The sequence below is a fragment of the Carassius auratus genome, chromosome 34, assembly GCF_003368295.1.
Source record: "Carassius auratus strain Wakin chromosome 34, ASM336829v1, whole genome shotgun sequence".
Classification (NCBI taxonomy): Eukaryota; Metazoa; Chordata; class Actinopteri; order Cypriniformes; family Cyprinidae; genus Carassius; species Carassius auratus.
The window spans coordinates 4,174,512-4,201,344 of NC_039276.1; the positions used below are offsets into that span (position 1 = coordinate 4,174,512).

The 26,833-nt window shown below is 35.7% G+C and overlaps 1 protein-coding gene across 4 annotated transcripts in view; it reads left to right on the forward strand.

The window, feature by feature from the left end:
- The window catches only part of LOC113052974 (histone deacetylase 4-like), a 205,121-nt gene extending 189,167 nt beyond the window's left edge, over positions 1-15,954 (forward strand). For all 4 annotated transcript variants that reach the window (XM_026217531.1, XM_026217532.1, XM_026217535.1 and 1 more), the window contains 3 exons: positions 8,520-8,604; positions 8,883-9,024; positions 11,501-15,954. In XM_026217531.1, coding sequence (XP_026073316.1) covers positions 8,520-8,604; positions 8,883-9,024; positions 11,501-11,540 — 267 coding nt within the window. In that variant the 3' untranslated portion in view covers positions 11,541-15,954. The remainder of the gene's footprint in view (positions 1-8,519; positions 8,605-8,882; positions 9,025-11,500) is intronic.
- The last annotated feature ends 10,879 nt before the right edge of the window (positions 15,955-26,833 follow it).

The window sequence follows — 26,833 nt, forward strand, 5'->3', positions numbered from 1 at the left end:
CAGCCCATCTGATAGCAGTTAGCTTCACACCTCTCGCAGACGGGGTCACTGACAGCCGGAGAGACAGAGACAGACTTAAAGTAATCAAAGGAAATTAGGAAGCACAAAACACAGAGGAAGCTTATGTCATAAAGTCAGAGAGTCTGATTTTAGAGTGGAAGGACCGACTTTGCCATGAGCATTAGACACGCAGAACAACTTATGCCATATTAGACGCTTCGGTCCTCTAAAGCTCACATGTCATTTTAATATGGCTAGTCTCAGCCTTTTGAGTCCAGCTATGAAAACTGGACGCCTTGTTTAAACACGTTTCTTTTGAAGTAATGCATGTTTTTTTATGATGGTACTACTTTTTTTAATATTTATGTTAATATTTATATTAATTATATTCATAAACAGATACATTTTTAAAAGTGTGTGTGTAATGAGATTACATTATATTTAATTATAATTAGAATTATTAAACAATCTTTAAATATTACAATTTAATACGTTTATGTAATAATTTTTAATATTACAATTAGATTAATATCACATCATTTTCTATATAATCATACATAAAAAAATTCTAAATAATAATATAAAAATAGTTGTATAATGATTAAACAATTGAAATATTGTACTCTGTAAATTTAAGAATTATTGTTATTAGATATAATAACATAATATAAACTGCAACTGAGATTAGAATCGGTTGGCTATTTGTATATTATAGTAATATTTATATTAATATTATGAAAACATTTATATTATGAAAACATATTTAAAAATGTCAACATCCATAATGTTAGCATTATATTTAATAATATTTAGAATTATTTTTTTTTCCTTTTGTCATTTTAATATTATCAATAGATTTATATTGTATTAATGATTGTATCAGGCCAGATAGAAGATAATGAGAAACAAGAGCACGGACTGTGATCAGTACTGCAGGAAGCAGGTGTTTTATCATTACATTCAGGCCCACATTGTAACGGAGGTGAAGTCCAGGGCAGTGAGTAGATGATGTGGATACAGTCTGAGAGCATGTTTGAGTGTGTTTGAACTAGAGACTCATGGGATAACAGGTGCTGCAGCTACCCCAACCTCTACACGTCTGGTTTACTCATTCAGTCCTCTTTTACTTGGAAGGTAAATCAAGAGCCGTAGGGTGTTTTCACTCATAAATAAACCGTTTCATTTATTTCAGGAATCAGTAAGGCAGTTTTTACATATTGTTATGTGTTCTGTACAGGGGTGTAACGGTACGTGTATTCGTACCGGACCGTTTGGGTACAGGGATTTCGGTACGGTTCACGGTTCACGTGAATTCAATATTTTGTTTGTGGGACATATACATTTTCGTGTTTCCAAACGAACATATTAAGTGCCGGAAGTCTCCGCGTTCAGCACAAATCCCGCCCTGCAGCTGATTCTAAGGCCGGTGACACACTGGCTGCGCGGCATGAGTAGCGTGGCGTTTCTGCTGTGTCTCATTTGCGTGATACCTGCTTCGATTTTTCTGTGTCTTTACACACCAGAATCGTGCCTGACGCGGTGCTGGCGCGCTGCTGCTACTGTAGGTGACAGAGGGAGACCGCCGACAGACCAGGCTCTTGTCTTCACGACAATAATATCTATACTTCATGTTGAGCATAAATATAAAGCCTACTGATAAAGGACACCGTCAACAGTATTGACGACAAAATAGACTATGTTTGACAGGTGCAATATGCCAGTGTGTCACTGGCCTAAGGTTTTCAAAAGACATCACGCGAGTGTGAAAATCACTACAACTAGGAAAAAAATTATTGTAATTCAAACGCAGCTCCCGTCGGTCCAACGCAATAACGAAATCTGAGCAGGTCTAAAAACTGAAACACTTTACACTTTGGAAAAGTTATATATATTTTTTAAATATGAGCAGGTCTACAAGCTGGGATTGGTAATGCTGCACTGTAATCATAGTTATTTATTTATATTTTTCATTATATTTTATTATATGATATTGGTTTGAAACAGAGTATTTTATTTAGTGGAGAACTTTGCAGCAGTATTTTATTTCTTATTCTTTTTTTATTTTATATATATTTTATTAAAAAGTATTTTAAAAAAGTGTAAACAAATTGTTGAAAAAAAGTTTTTAGTAATAAACAACCTGCAGTTTAATGTTTGCATTTATTTCCCTTACTGTACCAAAAATGAACCGAACCGTGACGTTGAAACCGAGGTACATACCGAACCGTGATTTTTGCGTACCGTTACACCCTTAGTTTTGTAGTTTAAAAGACAAAATTAATTCATTAAAACACATTAAAACTGAACACACTACATGAAGCCATGAAAATTAAGTTAATTAATTAATTAATTTAATCATGTTCATAAACATCGAGAGATTAACTGAGAATGAGTTTTAATCTACTGGTATCGTTCATTTATACATTCCAGTATACATAAAGTATACATTGTTATAATGTAATATACACTGTATATATTAAATTTGTAAAGATGAACAAACTAACACAACAAAATGTAATATTTATCATATTTAAATATTACATTGTTTATTATGTTTGATCATTTTGTTATTAGATATAATATTATGATCTGTAACGTTATCAATGTGGAATATTTTGGTAATAATTTCAAAATTGTATTACCAATATTTATATTAACAGTATATATTTTATTAAGAATTGTATTAATAGATAATAGATAGATAGATTACCATATATTACTATAAAGATATATATAAAAAATAATAATAATAATAAAGTGTGTGTGTGTTATAATCTGCTGTACTCAGATTATTGGTATAGAACAAAACTGTCAGTAAATAAAAAAGCGATCACAAATGATCTTCTGGTGTTTTTTTATCATAATCTGAGCATGGTCTTATAAAGGCTGTTGTGTCCAAATCATGTTCAGAATATACAGTATAAGAGAAGTTCACTGAAACCACACGTCGACTTGATCTTGTCACCTTAAAGAGGCAGATCGCTGATTGTCAAATTCAAGAAAAGTGCTGTTAAACCCCTGAAACTACCTACATGAAGATGTGAAAACCCCCAGAGTTCCCTGCTGTCCACCTGTGTGACTTTGCTCATTATATTGAGCGTTTAACTGCATGGGCTAGTGTGTCAAATATACTTCCTCTTTTTTTTAAAGGCCGGTAAAGAGAAGGTGGTGCTGTTATAATGAGGATTGTGTTTCCTTTGAAAGTGAGTCACATCTGATGATCCGTTCTCTCAATGAAAGGTTTCAATGGTAAAATAGCTGATGGATGATGCTTCGACTCTGATGTCATCCAGCTCTGCAAGCAGATGTTGTTCTCAAATTGTGGTCATTAGCAATTATATGATAAACAGCGTCCTAATAGGCTAATTGTTTCCAGTCGCCGTGAGGTTTTTCTCTCTGTTTACCCAACAGCTACAGTAAACATGCCAGCTTTCACCTATGAAGCCTAGGGTTGATTTCCAGAATGTTCTGTCCTGTAAAGGACTGTTTGTTAGGTGGCTGCAATCATTTCATGCAAGGTTGCATTAGCATGACCTGTAATCAGCTCCATTAGGCAGTCCCTCCAGAAAAACGCGATTATGCGATCGCCTGATTTAATGCATAATCAGCCAAAGACCGCATATTTATGCGGGGTCGCATTTTTTCAAATATGCCATCTTTTGCCACACAAATTGCCGATTTCAGAAAGCAAAATATGCGGGGCTATCATGATTTCATAATACCTGTATTTTTGTTGCAAAAAACTCACATATAAATTAGCAGAAAGTTGAAAAATGTTGCGTTTCTTTCACACAAGTAAAGCGCCATTTTCCCCCTATTGCCATGGGAACCTTATGAAGTGACGTAATTACGTGACGTGAACATCATCTGCAAACCCCGCGGTGAAACCAGGGTGAAACTTGAAGCGCGCAAATCAATCTTATTCGCCAACAAAAATAAGCACAAAAAACAGCGCGAAGCAGTTTCCGATTTGTTACATGTCAGTTGAGCCAAATTATATTGCGAGAACTTGCGAAAACTGCAGTTTGATGAAATAGAGAAAAAAGGTGATTCCCCCAACACCCCCTTCTAACTAGGCTACTAACACTGTTGTAGTTTCATTCAGAATTTGATGCAACTTTACAGTTGTAAGATTGCACTTTTTTGTTACAGAACAGTACCAAAAACTTACAGTTGTAATTATATTAGTAGTATGTAAAATAATTTACGTTGCAGTAAGAGATTGCAACTTAAATATTCTGTGATTTAGTATGCTCGCTTATCATAGGAAGTAATAAGAAATTACTCTTTACATTAAGGTAGTAGCCTAGTGAGGAAAAAGGTGTTGGGGGAATCACCTTTTTTTTCTCTTTTTCATCAAACTGCAGTTTTTGCAAGTTCACGCAATTTCATCGCATAAAATTGCAAAAATATCCCGCATATTCCATCGCATTTTTTAAGAAAACATGCCGCAAAGTCAAGGATTTTTGTATTATTTATTTTTATGTTAATTTAGTAATTTTTTATCATTAAAGTAACATAAATTATTACAGAAATTAACAGAACAATGTTGATCTGCTGACAAAAAAAGTTTGACTTTTTTCAGTGAATCATGTAATTTTGTTAACTGTAAAACTGTAAAAACAAAGAAAATACAGCTTTCATTGTTTTTACTAGTAAAACCATTCCATCACTTTTCAGAAAGAATATTTAAAGCTGAAAGTAAATACAATTTGCCAATATTGTCCGCTTCTGTTTTTTCTCATTTGTAAATATCACATAAACGGATTCATGTGAATGACAAGCTTGTTTTTTTCAGTAGTCTTAGTTATTCTACTTAAAAAAGTGGGGCATTGCCCAAAAATATGAGAACAACTGGCTTGATGTATGGCAAACAATCACACTTTGTTATTCTTCGCTTCTCTGCACTGTTTTGCATGAAGTTCCCAGTTTCTCTGGCTTCATCCATATTTGATGGACGTGCCTCGTTCTCAAACGGTCTGAACTTATATTACTGCAGGCAGGTTGATAGAAACCATCCTATCGAAAGCTTTTCTTTTTCCTGGAGAATGTGAAGGTCCTCACACACACAGGCCGTGGGTGGGAGAGAAAATCAAATAAATCCCACTGTCATGCTGGATGCTGGCAAATGGCATGTGTTTCATTCCTGCCAAGCAGCTTGGCGTGCGCTGACAAGACTTATTAAAGTTTATAGACGTGTGGCAGGGCCGTCCATCACGATGATGGACAGGTGGGGCCCCTCCCCCTCGGCCAGTGCCAGGGCAGCAGAGGGTCGCAGTCGCAGCGGGATCGAGAGGATTCCTGAGGGACGAGTGTTGACCTACAGTCGAGCCGCACAGTGGGAAAGAGTGAATGAATGACCAGCTGTCCTCCCACATGCAGACTCTGACCCCTCCATATGGGACCGCTGACATCAAGTCATGTCGGAATGATCGTATTTACGAGATGAACGCGACTGCAGTGTCGTACCTGTGGGAAACTCAGCCTTTTCTGTGAGGCCTGACTTTCTGAGTTGGCAACATGTCAATTGAATAATCAAGGCAGAATTGCTCAATAAATTGATATTGAGCAGAATTATCTTTTCATTAGCTGGGCTTCTATGTTCTATCCATATACTTTTTATGCCAGATCAATAATAAAACTATATAAAATAGTATCATTCTATATCATTATAATCATTATATATATATATATATATATATATATATATACAGTATTGTTCAAAATAATAGCAGTACAATGTGACTAACCAGAATAATCAAGGTTTTTCGTATATTTTTTATTGCTACGTGGCAAACAAGTTACCAGTAGGTTCAGTAGATTCTCAGAAAACAAATGAGACCCAGCATTCATGATATGCACGCTCTTAAGGCTGTGCAATTGGGCAATTAGTTGAATTAGTTGAAAGGGGTGTGTTCAAAAAAATAGCAGTGTGGCATTCAATCACTGAGGTCATCAATTTTGTGAAGAAACAGATGTGAATCAGGTGGCCCCTATTTAAGGATGAAGCCAACACTTGTTGAACATGCATTTGAAAGCTGAGGAAAATGGGTCGTTCAATACATTGTTCAGAAGAACAGCGTACTTTGATTAAAAAGTTGATTAGAGAGGGGAAAACCTATAAAGAGGAGCAAAAAATGATAGGCTGTTCAGCTAAAATGATCTCCAGTGCCTTAAAATGGAGAGCAAAACCAGAGAGACATGGAAGAAAACGGAAGACAACCATCAAAATGGATAGAAGAATAACCAGAATGGCAAAGGCTCAGCCAATGATCACCTCCAGGATGATCAAAGACAGTCTGGAGTTACCTGTAAGTACTGTGACAGTTAGAAGACGTCTGTGTGAAGCTAATCTATTTTCAAGAATCCCCCGCAAAGTCGCTCTGTTAAAAAAAAGGCATGTGCAGAAGAGGTTACAATTTGCCAAAGAACACATCAACTGGCCTAAAGAGAAATGGAGGAACATTTTGTGGACTGATGAGAGTAAAATTGTTCTTTTTGGGTCCAAGGGCCACAGGCAGTTTGTGAGACGACCCCCAAACTCTGAATTCAAGCCACAGTACACAGTGAAGACAGTGAAGCATGGAGGTGCAAGCATCATGATATGGGCATGTTTCTCCTACTATGGTGTTGGGCCTATTTATCGCATACCAGGGATCATGGATCAGTTTGCATATGTTAAAATACTTGAAGAGGTCATGTTGCCCTATGCTGAAGAGGACATGCCCTTACAATGACCCAAAACACACTAGTAAACGGGCAAAGTCTTGGTTCCAAACCAACAAAATTAATGTTATGGAGTGGCCAGCCCAATCTCCAGACCTTAATCCAATTGAGAACTTGTGGGGTGATATCAAAAATGCTGTTTCTGAAGCAAAACCAAGAAATGTGAATGAATTGTGGAATGTTGTTAAAGAATCATGGAGTGGAATAACAACTGAGAGGTGCCACAAGTTGGTTGACTCCATGTCACACAGATGTCAAGCAGTTTTAAAAAACTGTGGTCATACAACTAAATATTAGTTTAGTGATTCACAGGATTGCTAAATCCCAGAAAATTTTTTTTTTTGTACAAAATAGTTTTGAGTTTGTACAGTCAAAGGTAGACACTGCTATTTTTTTGAACACACCTGTTCAACTAATTGCCCAATTGCACAGCCTTAAGAGCGTGCATATCATGAATGCTGGGTCTTGTTTGTTTTCTGACAATCTACTGAACCTACTGGTAACTTGTTTGCCACATAGCAATAAAAAATATACTAAAAACCTTGATTATTCTGGTTAGTCACATTGTACTGCTATTATTTTGAACAATACTGTATATATATATATATATATATATATATATATATATATAATGATTATACATTATGATTACAGAACAGTGATCAAGCTCGACAGATAATTGTTGTGTATGTATATTGTCATTATCTGGTGTGTTAGGTAAATAAATGATAAAAAAATATATATATAGATTGATCTTAAGTGACAGTAGACAGTAGATGTATAATTTTACGAAAGATTTTTATACACATTAGTATTTTAGTAGTAGGGTGATTGTTTTAGAAATGCCGAGGGGTTTGATATGTCTGTGTGTCGTGCCACAGCAGGATTAAAGTCTCCGTCTCAGACGGTCTTTCCCAATGCCTCCAGTCCTCCTGCCCTCGTCTTATTTGTTTTAATTAAACCAAAGCCTCCAGCTTGGCCAGGAGTAGAGAATGACCCCCCCCCCCCCTCTCTCCCTCTCTCTCTCTCTACACTTGCTAATATTTCTAAATGACTCTACCCAGTTTTCATGGCTGTTTTATGAAGGATAAGTGACGGGATTCATGCCCTTTTCTTCATCTTCAATGTTTGCACATGAAACACTTGGCCGTAGATTTTCAATAATTTTTTTTATTTTTTATATGGGGTGAAAAAATGCAACCGAGAGCCAAAGGGAAATGGAATCATTCCACATCAGGAATGCAGCATCGCATGCTGGTGGTCTCCTCTGGCCGTGTCCCGCTGGTCCCTGAGCTGTCGTGAGGGTTTTCAGGAGCATGAGTTCTCGTTGCCCACGTGCTGCGACAAAGCACTGCATTGTTGACTATCTTTAAAGCATGGCATTCAGCACAAATGTGATCCTCCGTTACAGTGCAAACATAAGCTTGCTATTAATGCATTCATCACCAGGTAGACATCGGTGGTCCCTGAAAACAATGACTAGCAGGGTCTGCTTCCAGAAATAACTCTGCTGAAAACAAGCTTCCAGAATATGCACTGTAAAAAACAAAAAAAAAACTGTAAAAACACATTTTACAATATTTTACTGTTAAAATTTCACTCATTTTTACAGTTTGTGTGTATATATATTGTTGCTGGTTTATATTATTTTATTCTTCCATTTTAAAGCATATATATGTACATACACACACACACACACACACACACACACTTATGTACTTTAAAACTCATTTAGTATAATGTTTTCTTGCAACAGTAGTGTTTAACCTGGCATTTTTTTATCTTTCTTTCAGTTGGACCCTCTTCCTGAAGACGTGCTTCAACAGCGGCCGAACCCCAATGCCATTCACTCCATGGAGAAAGTTCTGGAAGTCCACAGTGAGTGCACTGTTTCACAGTTGATTCTTGAAAGACCTGATACTTATTTTACACAACTAATGAAGCAATTATTGTAACATAGTCTTTTTTATACAAGATTACCCATGAACAACCTGTAAAAATTGTGATTGGCTGGCTTATTATATATCAGTTATGAAGAGTTGTCTTCTTGAAGTAAGACTTTATGCTGGTTAGTCATATCTCTGTCATGCATATGATGTCTTTACTTGCTGCTTGACCTCTTACACCTGTAAATAAAGTGCTGTGTCATGTTTAAGGTAAATACTGGCGCTCGCTGCAGAGATCTGCCTCGACTCTGGGCTACTCACTGCTGGAGGCTCAGAGACGTGAAACTGAAGAGGCAGAGACGGTGACCGCCATGGCCTCGCTGTCTGTGGCCAACAAGCACATGGGAAAGAGGTGCAGTCATAGCTGACTTTGTGTGTTTGTCATTGTGCACGTTCCACAAACACTGCTTGTGTCTCATGACTCCTTTTTTGTTGTTGAAATTATTTAGTATTTTAAACGGCATGAATTATTATTAGTATTACTTATCAAATAATTTATATATATATATAGTTATTTTAGTAGCGTTGGGATTGTATTATAGTTTTTATTATTCATTATTAACATTTATTAAATTTCAAGTAATAAATTTTTTATGGTTTTTTAATTTTTAATTTTAATTTTAGTTCATTTTAATTAAAACCCCTATTTATTTGTTAATATACTGTATTATCATTTTACATGTAAGTTATTGTGATGTCAAAGGATTAATATAGATTACAAAATAAAAGTTTTTGTTTGCAGAATAATATGTTTGTGTATTTATATATTCATAATACATATGTATATATAAAAACACACACATACAGTGTATATTTTTTTTTTATTTACAAGTATTTACATGTCTAAATTTATATTCCTGTAATTAGTATTATACATAAATATATTAATATATAAACCTTACCTATTTTTCTGAAATATATATACATGCATGCATGTGTATTTATATATATATATATATATATATATATATATATATATATATATATATATATATATATATATATATATATATATAAAATAAATATATATATAATAAATATACACAGCACACATACCTGTACATATATTATTTAAACAAAACTGTTATTTTGGATGTGATTAATCGTGATCAATCGTTTGACAGCGCTAGTAAATTACATATTTAAAAAAATTATATTATCTAGAAAATAACGAAACCACATCAGAAAATCAGCAAAAAAAAAACACTAAAATCTGTTTTTAACTATTTAGACCCGTCTCAACATTTCCAAATATAAATGAAAATAAAAACAATTCCTATAATATTTTGATTGACTTCCAGCATTTGAAGGTTAATTGACAGTTTGCTCAAAAAATGACTGACGAATGAGTTTCAGACTGTGTTATTCCTGGAAAGTGTCATATATTTGCTCAGAGCAGGCCTCCTGAGTGTGTCTGTGTCTGTGACCCTGTGAGTATGTATGATTGTGTGGGAGTCTGTGATGGGACAGCAGTGCTCTAGAGGTGCAGGACAGGTGATAAGCAGGCGGGACTCTGAATGTGCGCGGCTGGTGTGAGGCAGACGTCCAGCAGCGTCAGGCTTCTGAGAGACACAGTCTGCCAGAGTCCTAATTGAAAACACTCGGGCAGCATTGAGCACAGATGCCTGAGGTTTCTGGACCTTCCTCACACACACACACACACACATGTATTCTTGTGCCTAGCACAGGTTCAATCTCGTATTATTTCCTATTATTCCTATCATGGGTTCAGTGCAGAAAGTGTGTTGACACCTATTATAAGTGTTGTTTTTCCTAGTTTAATGTTCTGTTTTCTGGCTGGCAGTCTCAAACACTCTTGTGCCACAAGAACACAGTACAAAATGTCTTGAACATTTTAGCTTGTAACTTTGGAAACTCCAGTCCTGACCCTGAATTCCTTTATTCTGGTGGTTTTAATTTCCTAATTTCCTCTTAAATTCCCAAATAGAACATTCAGATTTTGTTTAACTCCGCCATGCACCATTTCTGTCATTTCATTTTTAGTGCCTTTTACACCTTTCTCCAGAAAAACCTGTGAATGTGATGCTTTAACTCTGAAATGAGTGTGTATCAATGTGTATCATTCTATCAAAATTTAGAACTTTATTTATTTATTTATATATATATATATATATATATATATATATATATATATAAACTTGTTTATTTTGAAATAAAACTATTAAAATGTTAGTTGAAATGAAGTTGAAATAAAAAAAATATATATATAATATTAGATGAAAACTTGAAATTTATATGAAATAAAAAAAATTCCTTACCAGCTAACTGAAATAAAATAAGTTAAATTAGTTTTAAAAAAAAAACATGACAGAAACAAAAAAAAAAACATATATGGTAAGAATATAAAAAAATAGAAGCTTATTCAATATGAATAAATAATATAATAGTATATAAGTAATATAAAAATACTTGTACATAGGTGTTCCCAAAGGCAAGGAAACCTGGAAATATCTTGGAATTTTAAAATTGCGATTTGCAGGTCTAGAATTTATTAATTTTTTTTGTTAAATTCATGAACATTATATTGTGAATATAAATTTACCTGTACTTGTCGAGGTTATTTTAGTTAACTAAAAAATGTAAATAAAACTAAGTCCATTAAAAAAAAAAGAGTTTTAGTTCAATATTAAAAATATTAATAAATTAATTTAAAAACGATAATATTATAGTATATCAGTGATACAGAAATAACACTGGGCATTGTGCTTGGCTTGGAAATATTCAATTAAAATCTCTGGAAAAGCCATATAAATTCACAAGTGAAAAGATGTGTGACGTAATGTTTGTGTATGTGTGTCGTCCCACAGGACAGAGGAGGAACCTATGGAAGAGGAACCTCCATTGTAGAAGGTCTGATCGACTGCCTTGGTGACCCTCTCGGCTCAGAGCCTCTTCAAGGCCTCTGACGTCGCTCTACTCTCTCCATCCGTTTCATTTTCTGTCCCACGATGTGCGCACTTTGAGCACGGGATCCGAAACGGCCTGAAGAAATCTCCATGACACCCAGAGTGCGACAAACGTCTGAGCCATGTTAGACTGTCTCTGTCCGTGGCAGAACGTCCAGGATTGTGTAACCTGGTCTGTCCGCAAGGACGCTTAACTTATGGGCAGGACATAGACTCACGATTCATTGTTAGATGTGAGAGCTGGTGCTTTTTCATTATTTTCCAGAGCCACTATAAGACTGATTTCGGCTGTTACGGCCTATGTTTTTTATTTTTCGACTCTCTCTGTTTGTTTGTCTGTCTTTCTTTTATTCTTGGAGAAAAAAGTGACTCGTTCCATTCGCAGTTCGAGTTACTGCTTAACATGGGTGGATGATTTGATTGGGAGAGAGATCGAAGGATTCTGGGAAGCCCAACAGAAAGTTGACAATGTGAGTTTGTGCCTTTTGCAGAAGAGTTTCCATGATGGATCCAGAAGAACATTGCCTTAAATTAGTTAAAAGAGGGAAAAAGTTTCGCCGTCTCAGTTATTCTTGACACCTGACGGTCAAAGGCTGGCCTGAAGAATCGAAAAACCTTCAGCATGTTTACCAGGAACTCCCTGCAGATATCTTCATGTTTCACACGCATTATGACATGTTTTATGTTCCTTCATTTTTACTGTGCTTGTGTTGGATGTTACATGACGTTAAGTGTCACTGACAAACTAACTTTTAAGGTAGTTGCCAACTATCCGAGGGCAAAACGTTCGATTGAATTCTCCAGCGCTTTAAACGGCAAGCCAATGTAGCGACTCGTTTCAACTCTAATGACCAAATACGCACCTCCCCCTCTGAAAAGTTGACCAGCATGCAGCTTTCCATCAGTTAAGAATCCAACCGTTGTAGTTTAACAGCACCGACAAGCATGAGTTAGCTGCGAGCGTATAGGATTGGGCGTCAATCGATTTGTAGTTTGAGACAAACTTTCTATTTTTCCTTCTCTCGACATGTTGTACTTTTATATAGCTATGAATGTCTAGTATTTCGGTTACTTTATAGTTAATCAAAGGGCACTAGAATATCAACACTATTATTCTACTCAGCAGATGGTCAATTTTATTGACGCCTTTCAAACAAGCGGAAAAGGGCTGGTTACCGATTTTAAATGTACCACTGAGCCTTCAGACGTGCCACCTGGTGAGATTTAGTGCTGGTTTCCTGCCGACAGACCTGAGCGAGGAGGGTTATGGGCCTTTCGCTAGGGGCAGGTGCTACCTAACATGTGCTCGTCACATAACACAATCCAGGAAGTAGCGGGACCACCAGCTTCCACTCAGAAAACAATCGTAAAAGCGTCTCTTGAGACAACTGTGATACTCAAGACAATCTGCATGGAGCGTTGACGAAGTGTCGGTACTTCGAAGCGGCACATAGAACTGTATATAAACGCAATGATGCATGCTGACAGTAGATCATTTGGCTTGACTTTGATTGTACATTCAACTTTTTGATTCTGGACTGATGAAGAGGCGATCATTTGTTTGAAAACCCCTGATTAATGTTTAGCCTCTCAGCAACTACCTTTGGCATTCTTTTTCTGTGTGTCATGTTCAATATGAGACGCATTAAGGCGGGAGTTTTGACTCACTGTTGCCATTGTTCCTCGACTTCATTTTTATAAATGCCTGTCACGTATGACTACTCCACTTTGGGTTCGTGCCCATTATTTTGGACTCGTTTGTCATGTTTTTATTTTCTTTCTTTTGTACTTTTTGGATTATTTACTTGTTAATTTGTCAGTCTGTATGTAGTTGACCATGTGTTTTACATATGTCTTTAGTTTCTTGTTTTAGAGAGTAACACGCCTTTTTTAATTTGGTTTATCTTGTTTAGTTTTTTTGTATGCGGTGGGAGGGAGATGCTTTAACTTTGTATAATGATTCCGACAATTGTGTATTTACTACGTTCTGTTTATAGTAGATTTATATTACAAAGATCTATAGATATATTATATATTATAAAGATTGCTGACTCTAATAAGAAAACTAGTATTGCAAAGTGATATATTTCAGTATGTGGTCTGGCTTCGGCTGTCGCTGGTTCCACTGAAGGCACTGTTTATTGGTTTCATGCATTCGCAGTAGCATTACTCTGCCACCGTAAACTCTTGATCAAACACATCTTCATGGTTTCAGGCTTCAGTTTGACAGAGTGCTCTCTTAACTCTAAAACAAAAATATTATGGACTGACACTGTACATTTCCTTTGGTTAAAGTCCATTCGGATAGACCAACTAGAGCAGATGCTGACATCACAATGATCCTTCTTTGTGGTACATCAAAGATGGATTTCAGTTATTTTAGCGTATTTTTAAGGTTTGGATTACTTTAGCCTGTCAAGAACATTTCCCAGTCATATTTCACCCAGAAAAAGGACATAAGAAATTAAATTTTGCTTAAAAAAAAAAAAAAAAAAAAAAAAACAAGGAGCCAAACAAAGCAAAACAGGTTCAACCAATTGTGTGTTTTGGGGGTGTGTGGCTGTTTGTTTGTTTGACCAATGGCAAACAGTTTGAAAAAATAAGTGTTTGAAAATAATCATTATTTTAAGCTGTAGAATTGCACACACATTAAAAAAAAAAATGATGTAGAGACAATTATCACTTGTACATTGATAGTAAATGACAAATGATTACAAAGAATCAACACATTGAATGAAATTTTAAAGTAGAAAAAGTAAAAAAAAAAAAATCTTGTAAAACATGCTCTAATAATTTTAGTTTTATCTTCAAACAATCATTTGCACTTCAACTTGAATGTGAAATAATACGATAATTTAAATAAAATGCTCATGAGAATCTAATGAGAGTTAACAAAATACTGATAAGGAAAATGTCTGTTTTAATTATGGTAATGATATTCGGGGCGTGGAAATGTGCGTAATCAGCATGAAAATAATTTAATAATGCAAGAAATCCCCACCCCCCAAAAAGCTTCAGTTTCTTTATGCAAAATATAATTTCTTATTTACCTCCTTTTGATTTATGGGGTGAAATTCTACCTGGAAATTGTTTTGTGACTTTGTTAGTGTTTAATTTTGCGGTAATGATTCCAGCAATTGTTCTCTTGGTTTTTTCTGTTTTCTGTAAAAATCTTGTTACTTAAATCAAGATGATCTATTTTGGGCATTTTTGCAGTATCATATCCAGACGAAGCCCATCGATTCTCATCTGAATTACTTTCAAGAATGACGTGCGAAGGCTGACACTGATTTGAAAGTGTCCTGGAAATGTGAAGCGACATTCCCAAAGACTCTCATAATAGTAATACTCAACCGGACCATCACTACAAACCACTCTGCAATAATACTAACGGCAGCCTATCAGTACAGTCTTGTCAAAGGGACACTTCTATCTGGTTCATCCAGATTGCTCTTGTTTTGTAAAAAAAAAAAAAAAAATGCATTCCATCTGTTTTTCCTTTTCCTTTTTTTTATAAAAGCTTTCTTGTCATTCCTGCTTATCTGCAATGAGGTCTGGCCAGTTGTTTATTTGCAAGCCGAAGTGAAGTTTCTTTCATTCTTTTTCCTTCATAGCTGTAGATTTGTGCATGGTTTGTGCGTCGGCATGCCTGTTTGTCCTTGTAACATATTTGCACAACGGAGGAACACGGGAGGGTTGAGGCTTTGGAGAACGCATGGGACGGAAGCTCTTCTTTCCTCCTGTTTCTGGTCAGTACACAGACGGATTGATGCTCTTGGTGTCCGACAGATGTGCTTTTTACTTGTTTAAAAACTGAATGAAAGAAAAATTACTTTTGAATATTTTACAACAACAAGAAGAAAGTTATCTAGCACTTGTGACATAAAGACTATAGACTTTATTGTATTTATGTAGAGCATTGTTTTAGGTGAACTACACACTATGCCACATGTTTGACTGTCTGTGATACTTATTTTGCTTTCGGTTCTCTTCTGATTTTTTTTTTTTTCTATTCTGCCTCTGGACTTATTTTTGGGGCTGGAGGAAGACTAGGAAAAGATTAGGGTTGTTCCTTTAAAAACATCTGGAATCATCAAAGGGCTCTTTCCAGATGCTCACTAGATATATCTTCAGTTCGGCCAAAATAAAAAATAAAAAAAGGAAAAAAAACACTTATCAGCCAGTAATACCTGTGACCACTGTGGCTCAAGAACAGTTCTAGGTTTACAAAATGTAAGAAATGCATATTATTTTTGTCACTTTGTTTTTCCATTGTTACAATAGAACTTTTCTTGGGACCTTTGCTCTAACGTTTGTCTTTGACATCAACTATAAAGTACCTTGTTTTTGAATAACACAATTTCTTGTTTTTATTTCTGAGCACAGAAATGGATTAACCTAATGCAATCAGGGGCTCTAACAATAATAGTAAAATCATTTTAGAGATTTAATGTCATATTTTCTATTATAAGATCACTTAAGGTCACTTTTCTGCTCTCTCATAAGACATCAAACTTTTATATTCTTTGATCCTTTACAGTGGAGATCAAAATAAGAGAACTTACAACTGACTAACTTTCAAGGTCACTGCTTAGTCCTGTCTGAGATAGAAGGGCAGTTTTTTAACCATCATTTGAAAATGAATTGTATTCTGAAGTTCAGTGTAAAAATCTTAAATCAGATATTTGAAAATTACAAGTAATGTGTGTTACGTAATCAGATTAGTTTTTTCAAGTAACTTGTAAAGTAATGCATTGCTTTTTAATTTACAAGAAAATATCTTGAGTTTTTCAAAGTATTGCCAATAGTTATGAGTAATAATTATTGCTGATTTGAAAGCTATAGGTTATATGTTTAATGCATAAATTACAATTGTTTTAATATTTGTGGGTTAATTATTATTATTATTATTTTACTAAACTACATAAATTATATACTGAATGTTTATACTCATAAGCAGGTAAGGATATCTGCAAAACTGGAATGACTGAATTGTCTTTCACAAACTTATATTGTCTGTCTAAAAATTGTTTGCAGACAAGTTAATGCTCGAGCATTCACCGTCATGCACTTATCTAAAGAATGCTCCTGTTTTTTATCCTCAACTTTTAATTTAACACTAAATGCTTTTTAATCAAAAGAACAGGAGTCTGCTGTCGTAGGAATGTCTGATAGGACATTAGGATCCGTGTTAATGTGACCGCTGCAGGAGTTTGTGTCACATTGTCCTGTGTGGTGGTGAACACAAATCATTTCTCATTATTTTACACTGTAATTCTGTGGTGTGCTTTTGGGCGATGTGGACCTTTTGTAAATGTATTACATAGCAAACAGCAGTGCGCCGCAAGTAATGTTCTATAAATAAAATAAAAAAAACTGGTGGATATGAATTGTTTGTGGGGAGAGCAGGACCGGGATGCTCAGATGTCCCATGCACAGTGTGTTTAAGGCCTGTGGTTTATTGTCCCAAGCATCAGTTCCCGTCAGTTTGCCTGGAGCACAGAACTGCAGCATTCAGACTCTGAGAATATGTTTATGCATTATATATAGAGAAAGTCAAAGTACATCTTAGAGCTGGATGTACCTGCCCTAAAGCTGTAAGATAATAGGGATCTTTTCAGAATTTATAGTAAAGTTGTTATAAAAAAAATAAATCAAATAAAATACGTCCAACTAAGAAAATAAAAAATAGAGGCATTTTCACTGTAGATAGATGCACTACCATTCAAATTTAATTAAGATTTTTATTTTTATTCAAAGTGACAGTAAATATATATATATATATATATATATATATATATATATATATATATATAAATGCTATTCTTTTGGACTTTCAGCAAAAAAGTACATTTAATGGAATTGAATTATTGTTTTAAAGCAATAATCTGTTGTATTTGCCAAAGAAAGATTATTCAACAAGAAAAAAATTAACTTAGATAAATCTGGATTTGATTGGATTGTTAAAAGTGGTAATTACATATTTGGGCCACTTAATCATACACAAAGAACATGCTTAAAGTGAGTACATTTGTGTCTATTATATATTCGTTTAAATGATTTATTATTTATGAATAACTTCTAAATATTCATTTAAAGTATTAAGAGATGAAAAAATAATGATGATTCATAAACATTTATAAAAAAAATAAAAAAAGTACCATTAGTATAATATCATGTAGTTTCTGAACTAGTATCTCTATCACTGCATCATGGCATTTTTTGTGGTGAAGGCTTGATGGAGCCAGTGCTTGTGTTTTGAGCACTGCCCCCTCTGTCCAGGCGAGGGCAACAGGGAGAAGAGCAGCTTTCAGTAGTCAGGACAGAGATTAGCAGCTCCTTTAGAGGAGACACGGGTCAGATCGCTGTCCAAATATACAGTGGCTTTTTAGAGCCAAATAAATCCTGCGGATTGAGCCGCGCAAATAAAAACATCATCCTGATCATCAAGCGGTAGTCAAACAAACAACTGTTAGAGAAGCCAATTCAAGTCCAGAGCTGCTGAATTGAGGTTTAGGTCATGAAGCAGAAAAAATGCAAACAATGTACCTTATATCACTAAGCATAGTGTTTGACTAATCATAAATCTGGCGCCCTGGGAACAAAGTGTGGCATGGTTTAAGCTAATAAACCAAGTGCACATGTAAAAGGAGACATGAGAGACAATATTTATCGAATCTCAAAATCCTCATGCTTCCGCAAAAAAAAATATTAAGGAGCACAATGTTTTCAATAGTGATAATAAGAAGAAATGTTTCTTGAGCGAATCAGCATATTAGAATGATTTCTGAAGAATTATGTGACACTAAAGACTGCTGACAATTCAGCTTTGCCATCACAGATTTTTTTAAATATATATTGTAAGATGTCATTTATTTCTGTTTAATTGAACACTAATAATATTTCACAATTTTACAATTTTTACTATATTTTTAATCGAATACATGCAGCTTTGATGAGCAGAAGAGACCTTTTCAAAAAAAAAACAATAATAATGTGTGTGTGTGTGTGTGTGTGTGTGTGTGTATATATATATATATATATATATATATACGTATATATATATATATACGTATATATATATATATATATATATATATATATATATATATATATATGTATATATATATATATATATATATATATATATATTTAAAGTGGAGTAAAACTTGATTTTATCAATGATTTTTAGAGCGGGATGAATTGACAGAAACATCACTTAATCAAATTAACAACCATTAGATGAATTGATAAATTGATAAAGCAGAAAATATACATACAACGTAACTTATGTCACGAAGCAGCATGTTTGAATATTCATAAATCTGGCACCCTGTGAAGTTAAGCTAATAAACTGCACACAAGTGTAAAAGGAGACAATATTTACAATCGATTGACAAAAGGATGAAGTGATCTCAGGAATGCACTCACATATTCGGCTCCACAGGAGTCAATAGCAGTTTGAGGCGAGTGTCAGAACTGTTGACCAGGTCACTGAACCCTGTGACCTTTGCTCTGTGGCTCGGGGTCAGGTAAACCCAGTGCAGTCTCCGCATTTGATTTAAGACCCTGAACTCTTCCCCAATTGGGTGTCTACACACCATCCATTCCCACAATAAACCCGTCCTGGAGAAAACAAGCCTGACGCATCAGACGAAAAACCTCTAGCTAGTTTCTGACAATTTGGTCTGCGGTTACTTAGTGCTGTTCTCTCTCTCTCTCTCTCTCTCTCTCCCTCTCCCTCTCGCTATCTTTTTCCTTTTTTCCCCCCTGCTCATCCTCATTTGAGGTGGCTCAGTCTGTAATTATGGTCTCTTATATTAGAGAAGGGCCTCCTTTAGAGCGTCGCTTGCCACTTCTCTGCAGTTTTTAATTGTGGCTCTGAGGTGGTGGATGAAGGCAGCTGCATCTCAGAGCCAAATTACAGATCAGCCTTACACAGCCGGAGCGATATGACACAAGCCGTAAGACCTGCGCTTCACCATGAGGATGTGGACATCATGCCAAGTCCTTATCCTCAAATTTAGACTGTAAATCATATATTCAGATTTGAAATTCTGACTGGATGAGCCGCATTCAAAGCTACTGTATAATAGCTGATAATCCCTCACCTGTACTTTTTACTTTAAAGTCAAAATGTCAGGTCATATTTCTGCGTAAATCTGTATTTGAGAAAAAAATTGGGGAGGACTTTGTTTTATCCACTGATTATCCATTTGATGACAAAATCTGAAAAAGAGATTTGTGATGTCAATGAATATGAAAAGAATTTGGATTTTGCTGAAATATTATAAAGAAAATATATTGTGGTTACACTTTACAGTAAGTAACAATCCTTCATTAAACATTAGTTAATGCATTAGACATTAATGAACAATAAAAATAAACTTTTACCGTGTTTATTAATCTACAGTAGGTTTATGTTCATTTCTACATATAGTAATTTATTAACATTTCAAGTTGTATAATTTAACATTAGCTAATCTATTGTGAACGCACATGCATAAACAACAAAAATGTGTATTAATAAAATCAAATAATTCTGTAGAGAAAAAAAAGTTTATGATACCTAATGCTTAAAATAACAAATTGAACCTTGTACAGTAAAGTTTTACCACATATATTTAATTATTGTGCTTAAGCCTTAAAGATGTCTATTAAAAAAGTAAGTAGCATCAATTTTGATTTCATGTTTCAAGCAACAAATAAAAAATCCTGTAATGAAGGATTTCACAGCTATAATGAAAAAGTAATGCTATAATTATTATTTCAGTAACTGTTCGTTTCAGTATTTAATTTGTATACATTTACTCCGGGTTTCACAGACCAGGCTTAAGCCTTGTCCCAGACTGAAACTTAATTCTGAGATGTTTCAACGGAAAGAGACTTGCACTGACTGATCTTAAAATATATCAATGCCTTTTTTTTTTTCGTCTCCTCTTTTTCTAATCCATATTTATAAAAAAGACTTAAAAGTCCCAACTGAACTATGACCTAATCCTGGTTTAGTCTAAACCCTGTCTGTGAAACCAGGACTTGGTATAGTTTAACCAAAAATGAAAACTGGCACAATTTACCCTCATGTCATTCTAAACATGTATTTGACTTGCTTCTTTGTTTTTTTTTTTTGTTTTTTTTTTTTGTCTCCCATATAATAGATGCCAATCGGTAACTGAAACCATTTGGTTACCAACATTCTCCAAGATATCTTCATTTGTGTTACACCAAAATAAGAAAGACACACAGGTTTGGGACAACATCAGGGTAAGTAAATACGAAATAATTTTTATTCTGGGGGTGCATATAAATTATATGCATATTTTAATCACAATGCCACAGGGATTTTTGTAGACTGTCCTCTTTGTGACGTGCACTGTAACACAACCTCTCATGGCTTATTGTTTTATTTAATCATCTGTCCAGCCATTTGATAATATTTTGTCTCAAGACAAGGATGTTGATAGCACTTGTAATATGCCGAGTTTGTTTTATGCTCAAATGTTTCCAGAAACTGCACGCTTGTCCTCCTGATCGACTGTCATCTTCAGTCTCGCTTGTGCTGTGTTTTGAGAGCTGTGTGCTGTTTGCTTGTCTTTGCCGTATTTAGTCTAAAACCAGTGCCCACCCCGAGAGACTTCAGGCAGGACATATCTGTGTACTGAGCCGTCGCTGCTTGCCTTGCATCGCACTGCAGGTGCTGCTGACAAACGCAGGCCGAAAGCAGTGAGTTCACACTCTCCATATTTCCCACTTGATCATTTTCAATATTGACATAAAGCACCACACTGTTTGATTCTGCTTTGCATGTGAAGACAAGACTGTCATAAATGTTTACCATCACAGAAAAGAAAGGTCGAAAGGTTGCTGTCCGAGGCCACGCCATATTTTTCTCATTAGGGACTTACACAATTTTTTAAGAGCGCACACAAACACAACCCACATCAATTTATGCCTGTTATGTTAGTCCAAATTACACAGGTGACCTACCCCCTTCCGGCTCTATGAGATCAAAAAATGAAGTGGGACGGGGGGGAATCGACCCCCTCGGAGCACGTTTAATTCAGCCCCCCTTCAAATCGTTCACACCGCAATTCCCCACAGCTGCGCTAACCATGTAAAGGCACTGTATGTTTTCTCCCGCTGCCTTCACACGAGGAAGTCATTAACATCTCCGTGCATCTCTGCTCTGTAACCTCCCTGAACCGGCGTTTCATCCACCAACAACAAAAATATAGAGAATTATGCATTTATCTCAAATAGATAAATAGTGCTGTTTGCTGAGGTAAGGATCACTATTGCATGTGCTTAGTGATCTGAATAAAACTCTAACTATTGAATGTTGGCACAATAACTGGTCCTGCATCCCAAAACATGAACTATACTTAGTATTAAAAAAATGAAGTTTTTACATTTACAGGAGAACACAGGCTCCAGAGACGTGTTTTCTAATACGTTTTAGAACGCGGGGGACATATGCGAATACAACCGTCAAACACATCCATCTAGTGCATGTTTACTCTGAGAAAGAATGGAAAAGCAGCGCAATTTGCAACACTGCGTTCTAAAAACTCAATGCTCATCTTAAAGTTGTTGAGTGTTAAAGGTACAATTTGTAAGATATTTGCAGTAAAATATCCAAAAACCACTAGGCTAGAGTTATATATTTTGTCCAGCTGATTACTGACAATATCTCTGTTTTCAACTACTTGTAAATCATGAGAAAATTCCCACTTTAAACAGTGACACGGGACAGTGCATTCACCTGTCAATGACATTAGTTCCTCTTTGTTACCATCTTTACTGACATAGAAACCACGTGACAACAATGTCTTGGACAAATGCGGAAGTAGCTTCGCGACAAACTTCAACTAGAAAGAGATGCCGATCTCGCTTGTGTTTTACTCGACAGGTGGGTTGTTTTGATTCATATCTATACAGAAAACGTATGCTATTATAACGATCAACAAGATTAGTATTATGGGGCATATGCGCCAAATGTGGGGCATTGCATCTCTAGACCCACATGAGGACGTGTCTGATCCATAGTCTGATCGCGTCTTTGCATTGACTTTGTATGCAATCTACTCGCACACATCATTGAATTCGCATTAAATCCCTCATTTATCTTTCTATCTGATGGCCGTCAGCGGTTGGGTAGAAGACAACAAATCCCATCGTTCCACGCTCCTTCTTAGCTTCATAAAACTACACGACTGTTATTGTTTTGGTAGTGCACCCTCTAGTGGCAGGTCCTACAACCTGTACCTTTAATTAACTCACTCTCAGGCCATCCCAGATGTAGGTGTCTTTTTTTTTCTTCAGTTGAACAGTAAAGAATGTCTTAAGCTTACTGGTCCTTGGTGATTCACAACATGCAAGTCAGTGGCTACCGTCACTTTGAGAGTAAAAAAAAAACAGATCAGGAAACACAAAATTAATACCTGTGACTCATGACGACACATTGAGATCTTATGAAGCAAATCGATTGGTCTGTGCAAGAAACTAAATATTTTTTACCTTATTATTACTTGTAATCCATAGTCTGCAGGTAAACGCTTAGGAGTGATGTCTGGCTCACAGACGAATCAATCTTTTGGACCGTTCTGTTCGATTTAAGGTGACCTGTCCCTTTAAAGCATCTGAAATCAAGTTTGTTTACCTTGAAATATAAGTTTCAAAATAATTCTGATGGTACATTGACTTCTAACAAGGTCGATGGCTCCTGTTTCTTCCCCACACTCCTTGCCAAACGTCTGTTCTGGAAAGTTTGGTGACACTGTTGCCAACTCTCGCGGGACAAGAAACAACCGCAGCTTCAAAACAAGCCCAATATTATTTGATAATTTATTATAATCAATGTTATTTATTATTACTTATTACCAACAAATGAGCCTGCAACATATTAAACTGAAACCACTCTTTTAACTCTTTTATTAGAAAAGCAAAAACAGTTACCTTGTATAATATCAGCAAACTGCAACAAAGCGCATTATCCACTCTTCACCAATCGCCTGGAGAGTTGGGAAAGGAGAAAAAGACAAGAGCTTTAAGGGGGAACTGTAACATATCAACATGTAACATATTTATATGTGAGCTTATATTATATATATCATATATATTTAATATGAGTTAATAATCGATCCAAATGTGTATATTGTCAGAACAAGTATAGGCCTACTTTTTTAGCCTGTGATAATTAGTATGTTACAAAAACATGGAAAAAATAAAAATGTACTTTACAAAAGAAAGTCATCCCACTCATCTTTTACGCATATTACATCATTTTGATTACAGAGCCATGTGCCTTCATGTTGAATTATTATATTACAGGCCTATTGCACTTATTGCCCACTCTGTGATCAGACAGAGTTTCAATCAATGCATTGGAGAATACGGCAAACATGAATGTAAAGAAACAAAGTGGCTTTTCAGATTTTCCTAACAAGCAACCATATTTTTTTAAAACAAACCCAAAAACAATGAACCACAACCTTAGAAAAAAAGAAGCCCAAAATCGGCTATTACTGTATAAGCAGATTTGGTCAACTGTGTTTGGTGAGCAGTACGGAATTCTGCGAAAAGAGCAGATTTCTCTACGGCAGACACAAATGCATGTGTACGGATATACACAGTAGATTAAGACAGTGAATTCCACTAATTTAAACCCGGGGCTCCAAAGTGGCAAAATCAAATTAAACTACATACAGTTGCTTTAATTCCTTTATTTTGTTTAACCCTGTATCTCACATTAAAAAAAAAAAAAAAAAAACGTTCTCTGTGTAAATGATAGAATCACACTGCACTGGAGTCTAGTTGAGTTCAGTTATTGTAGGCCTATTAGGTTTATCTTAGCAAGTACTTTGAAAACTTTGTGTTTCTTCAAGGCAAGATGTTAATATTGTTCCATGGATGACAAATATAGAATGTGAATCCTCACATGTAAGATAATACAATGCAGAACAGCAAACAGAAAACTCCTTTTATTTTGAATATATCATGTGTTTTCTATAATTCATAAAGTAGTTACCAGCAGAAAGCTTTAATTCATCTCTCAATCTTTTAGTTTGTATTTAAAATACATCAACCTTTCTCTCAACTCTCATACCATATACATACATACATACAAACATGCAAAGAATTGACACTGTTGTAATTATGTGGTGTCATGCTAGAAAAGCTCCACCCACATTGAAATCTTGTTCACATGCTCCACTTAGATATATTAAACATCAAATATATAATATGTTCTGATTTGTTTGTGATAGTATTTTGACTTTTAGTGTACAGTAGCTAGCCATCTTGCTGGAAACTAGCACTGTGCTTGGTTATAGGGCATGGTCTGTATCATAATGTGAGAATTACAGCTCCTCACCTCAGCAGCCTGGTATGACCTTTCTTCTAATGAAGAGATGTGTGAGTGTGCCATGGTATAAACCCACAGAGAAGACGAGATCAAGTTACCACAGCCAGTGTGAGCTATTGCACCTTCTTTTAACCACTGAACATTATTGCAAGTTGCCTGATTCAGTCAAGAAGATGAATTTCTGCTATTTTAGCTCTTGAGGTTTGGATATAAGGCCATTGTTTCCATTATATTTCACAGCTGCTCATGTTATATACTTCCAGCGAATAGGCCTGAGGCCGAGTAGAGATGCTGGTGAATCATAATACAGAATTATGCAAAACTACTGATGATCACTGAGTAAGAGCCACATCAGTCCGGAGGTAATTTCCATAGCCTGTCCGCATGTGTACAGCACACCAGCTTTTACAGCCACTTTAGTGTTTTAAGCCATTTTCTTGTCCAGTTTGATTCTGCCTCCAAGAGAAATGGAAATCTCCCCAGCGGTGGAAAGACTTGGGGGAATTTTAGCAAGGTCCGTGGGAGTGATGTTGCTGGCAATGGAAGACTAGAAGTCTGTTCCCTCTCACAGTTAATGGCTGAAAATAATAATAATAAGCATAATTTGTAGAGTGCCCCCCCTCCAAAGCTCAAGGTCATTTCAGAGTGAAATTACAGGCACATTCATTCAGAAATGAACATGAATGAAAACTACAAAAGTCCATTTTTTTACATTTTAAAGAATAGCTGAACACCCCTGAACGTTTAAAATAGCATAGAGACTGCTTGAAGGTTATTTATGTACTTTGGTTTTTGGTAAAGTGTTGCTGCACAGTTGCCAAGCAGTTGATAGGGTCTTCTGCTTCACTTAGCTGGTTGGTTGGTTGGTTGATTACTTAGTCTTTGGTAATGTTGTTAAGTAATTAAGTAAGTTGTTAAGTAGTTAGGTGTTTTGGTAGGTAGATTTATTTAGGAATCATTCATTAGGGTCTTCGATAATGTCAATGATCGGGAGTTATAGTTAGAAAACATCCACTGGGGTCTTTTTTAACATTAGTTAATTGGTTACTTATTTAAGAATCATACATTAGGGTCTTTGAAAATGTCAAATTTAAATAGTTAAGAATCATCCATTTAGGTTTTTGAAAATTTCAGATTTCAGTTGTTAGTTGGTTAGTTAAGAATCAAACATTAGGATTATCAAAAACGTCTAAAATCTAATTCATTAGGAATCATTCAAATTTTTGGTTTGTTAATTAGGAATCATCCATTAGGACCCATTTAAAATTTCCTCTGGATGTCCTGATCTTACCTCTCAGTACTTTTTAAGTACTTTTTGAGGGAAGTCGTGGCCTAATGTTGGGGAAGTCGTGGCCTAATGGTTAGAGGGTTGGACTCCCAATCGAAGGGTTGTGGGTTCTAGTCTTGGGCCGGACGGAATTGTGGGTGGGGGGAGTGCATGAACAGCTCTCTCTCCACCTTCAATACCACGACTTAGGTGCCCTTGAGCAAGGCATCGAACCCCCAACTGCTCCCCGGGCGCGCAGCATAAATGGCTGCCCACTGCTCCGGGTGTGTGCTCACAGTGTGATTGTTCACTGCTCTGTGTGTGTGCGTGCATTTCGGATGGGTTAAATGCAGAGCACAAATTCTGAGTATGGGTCACCATCCTTGGCTGAATGTCACTTCACTTTCACTTTTTCACTTTCACTTTATTGCCTTATTTCTTTTCTATGTATGTGAAGGTCCAGAGCAACGCCGGTCATGAAGTGCCGATGTCCTGCAGAGCTCCAACCCTAAAAATAAAAAACTCACTTGTCTGTAGCCTTAGTAATCCTGAAGACCCTTTTTAGCTTGTTCAGGTGTATTTGATTAGGGTTAGGGCTAAACTC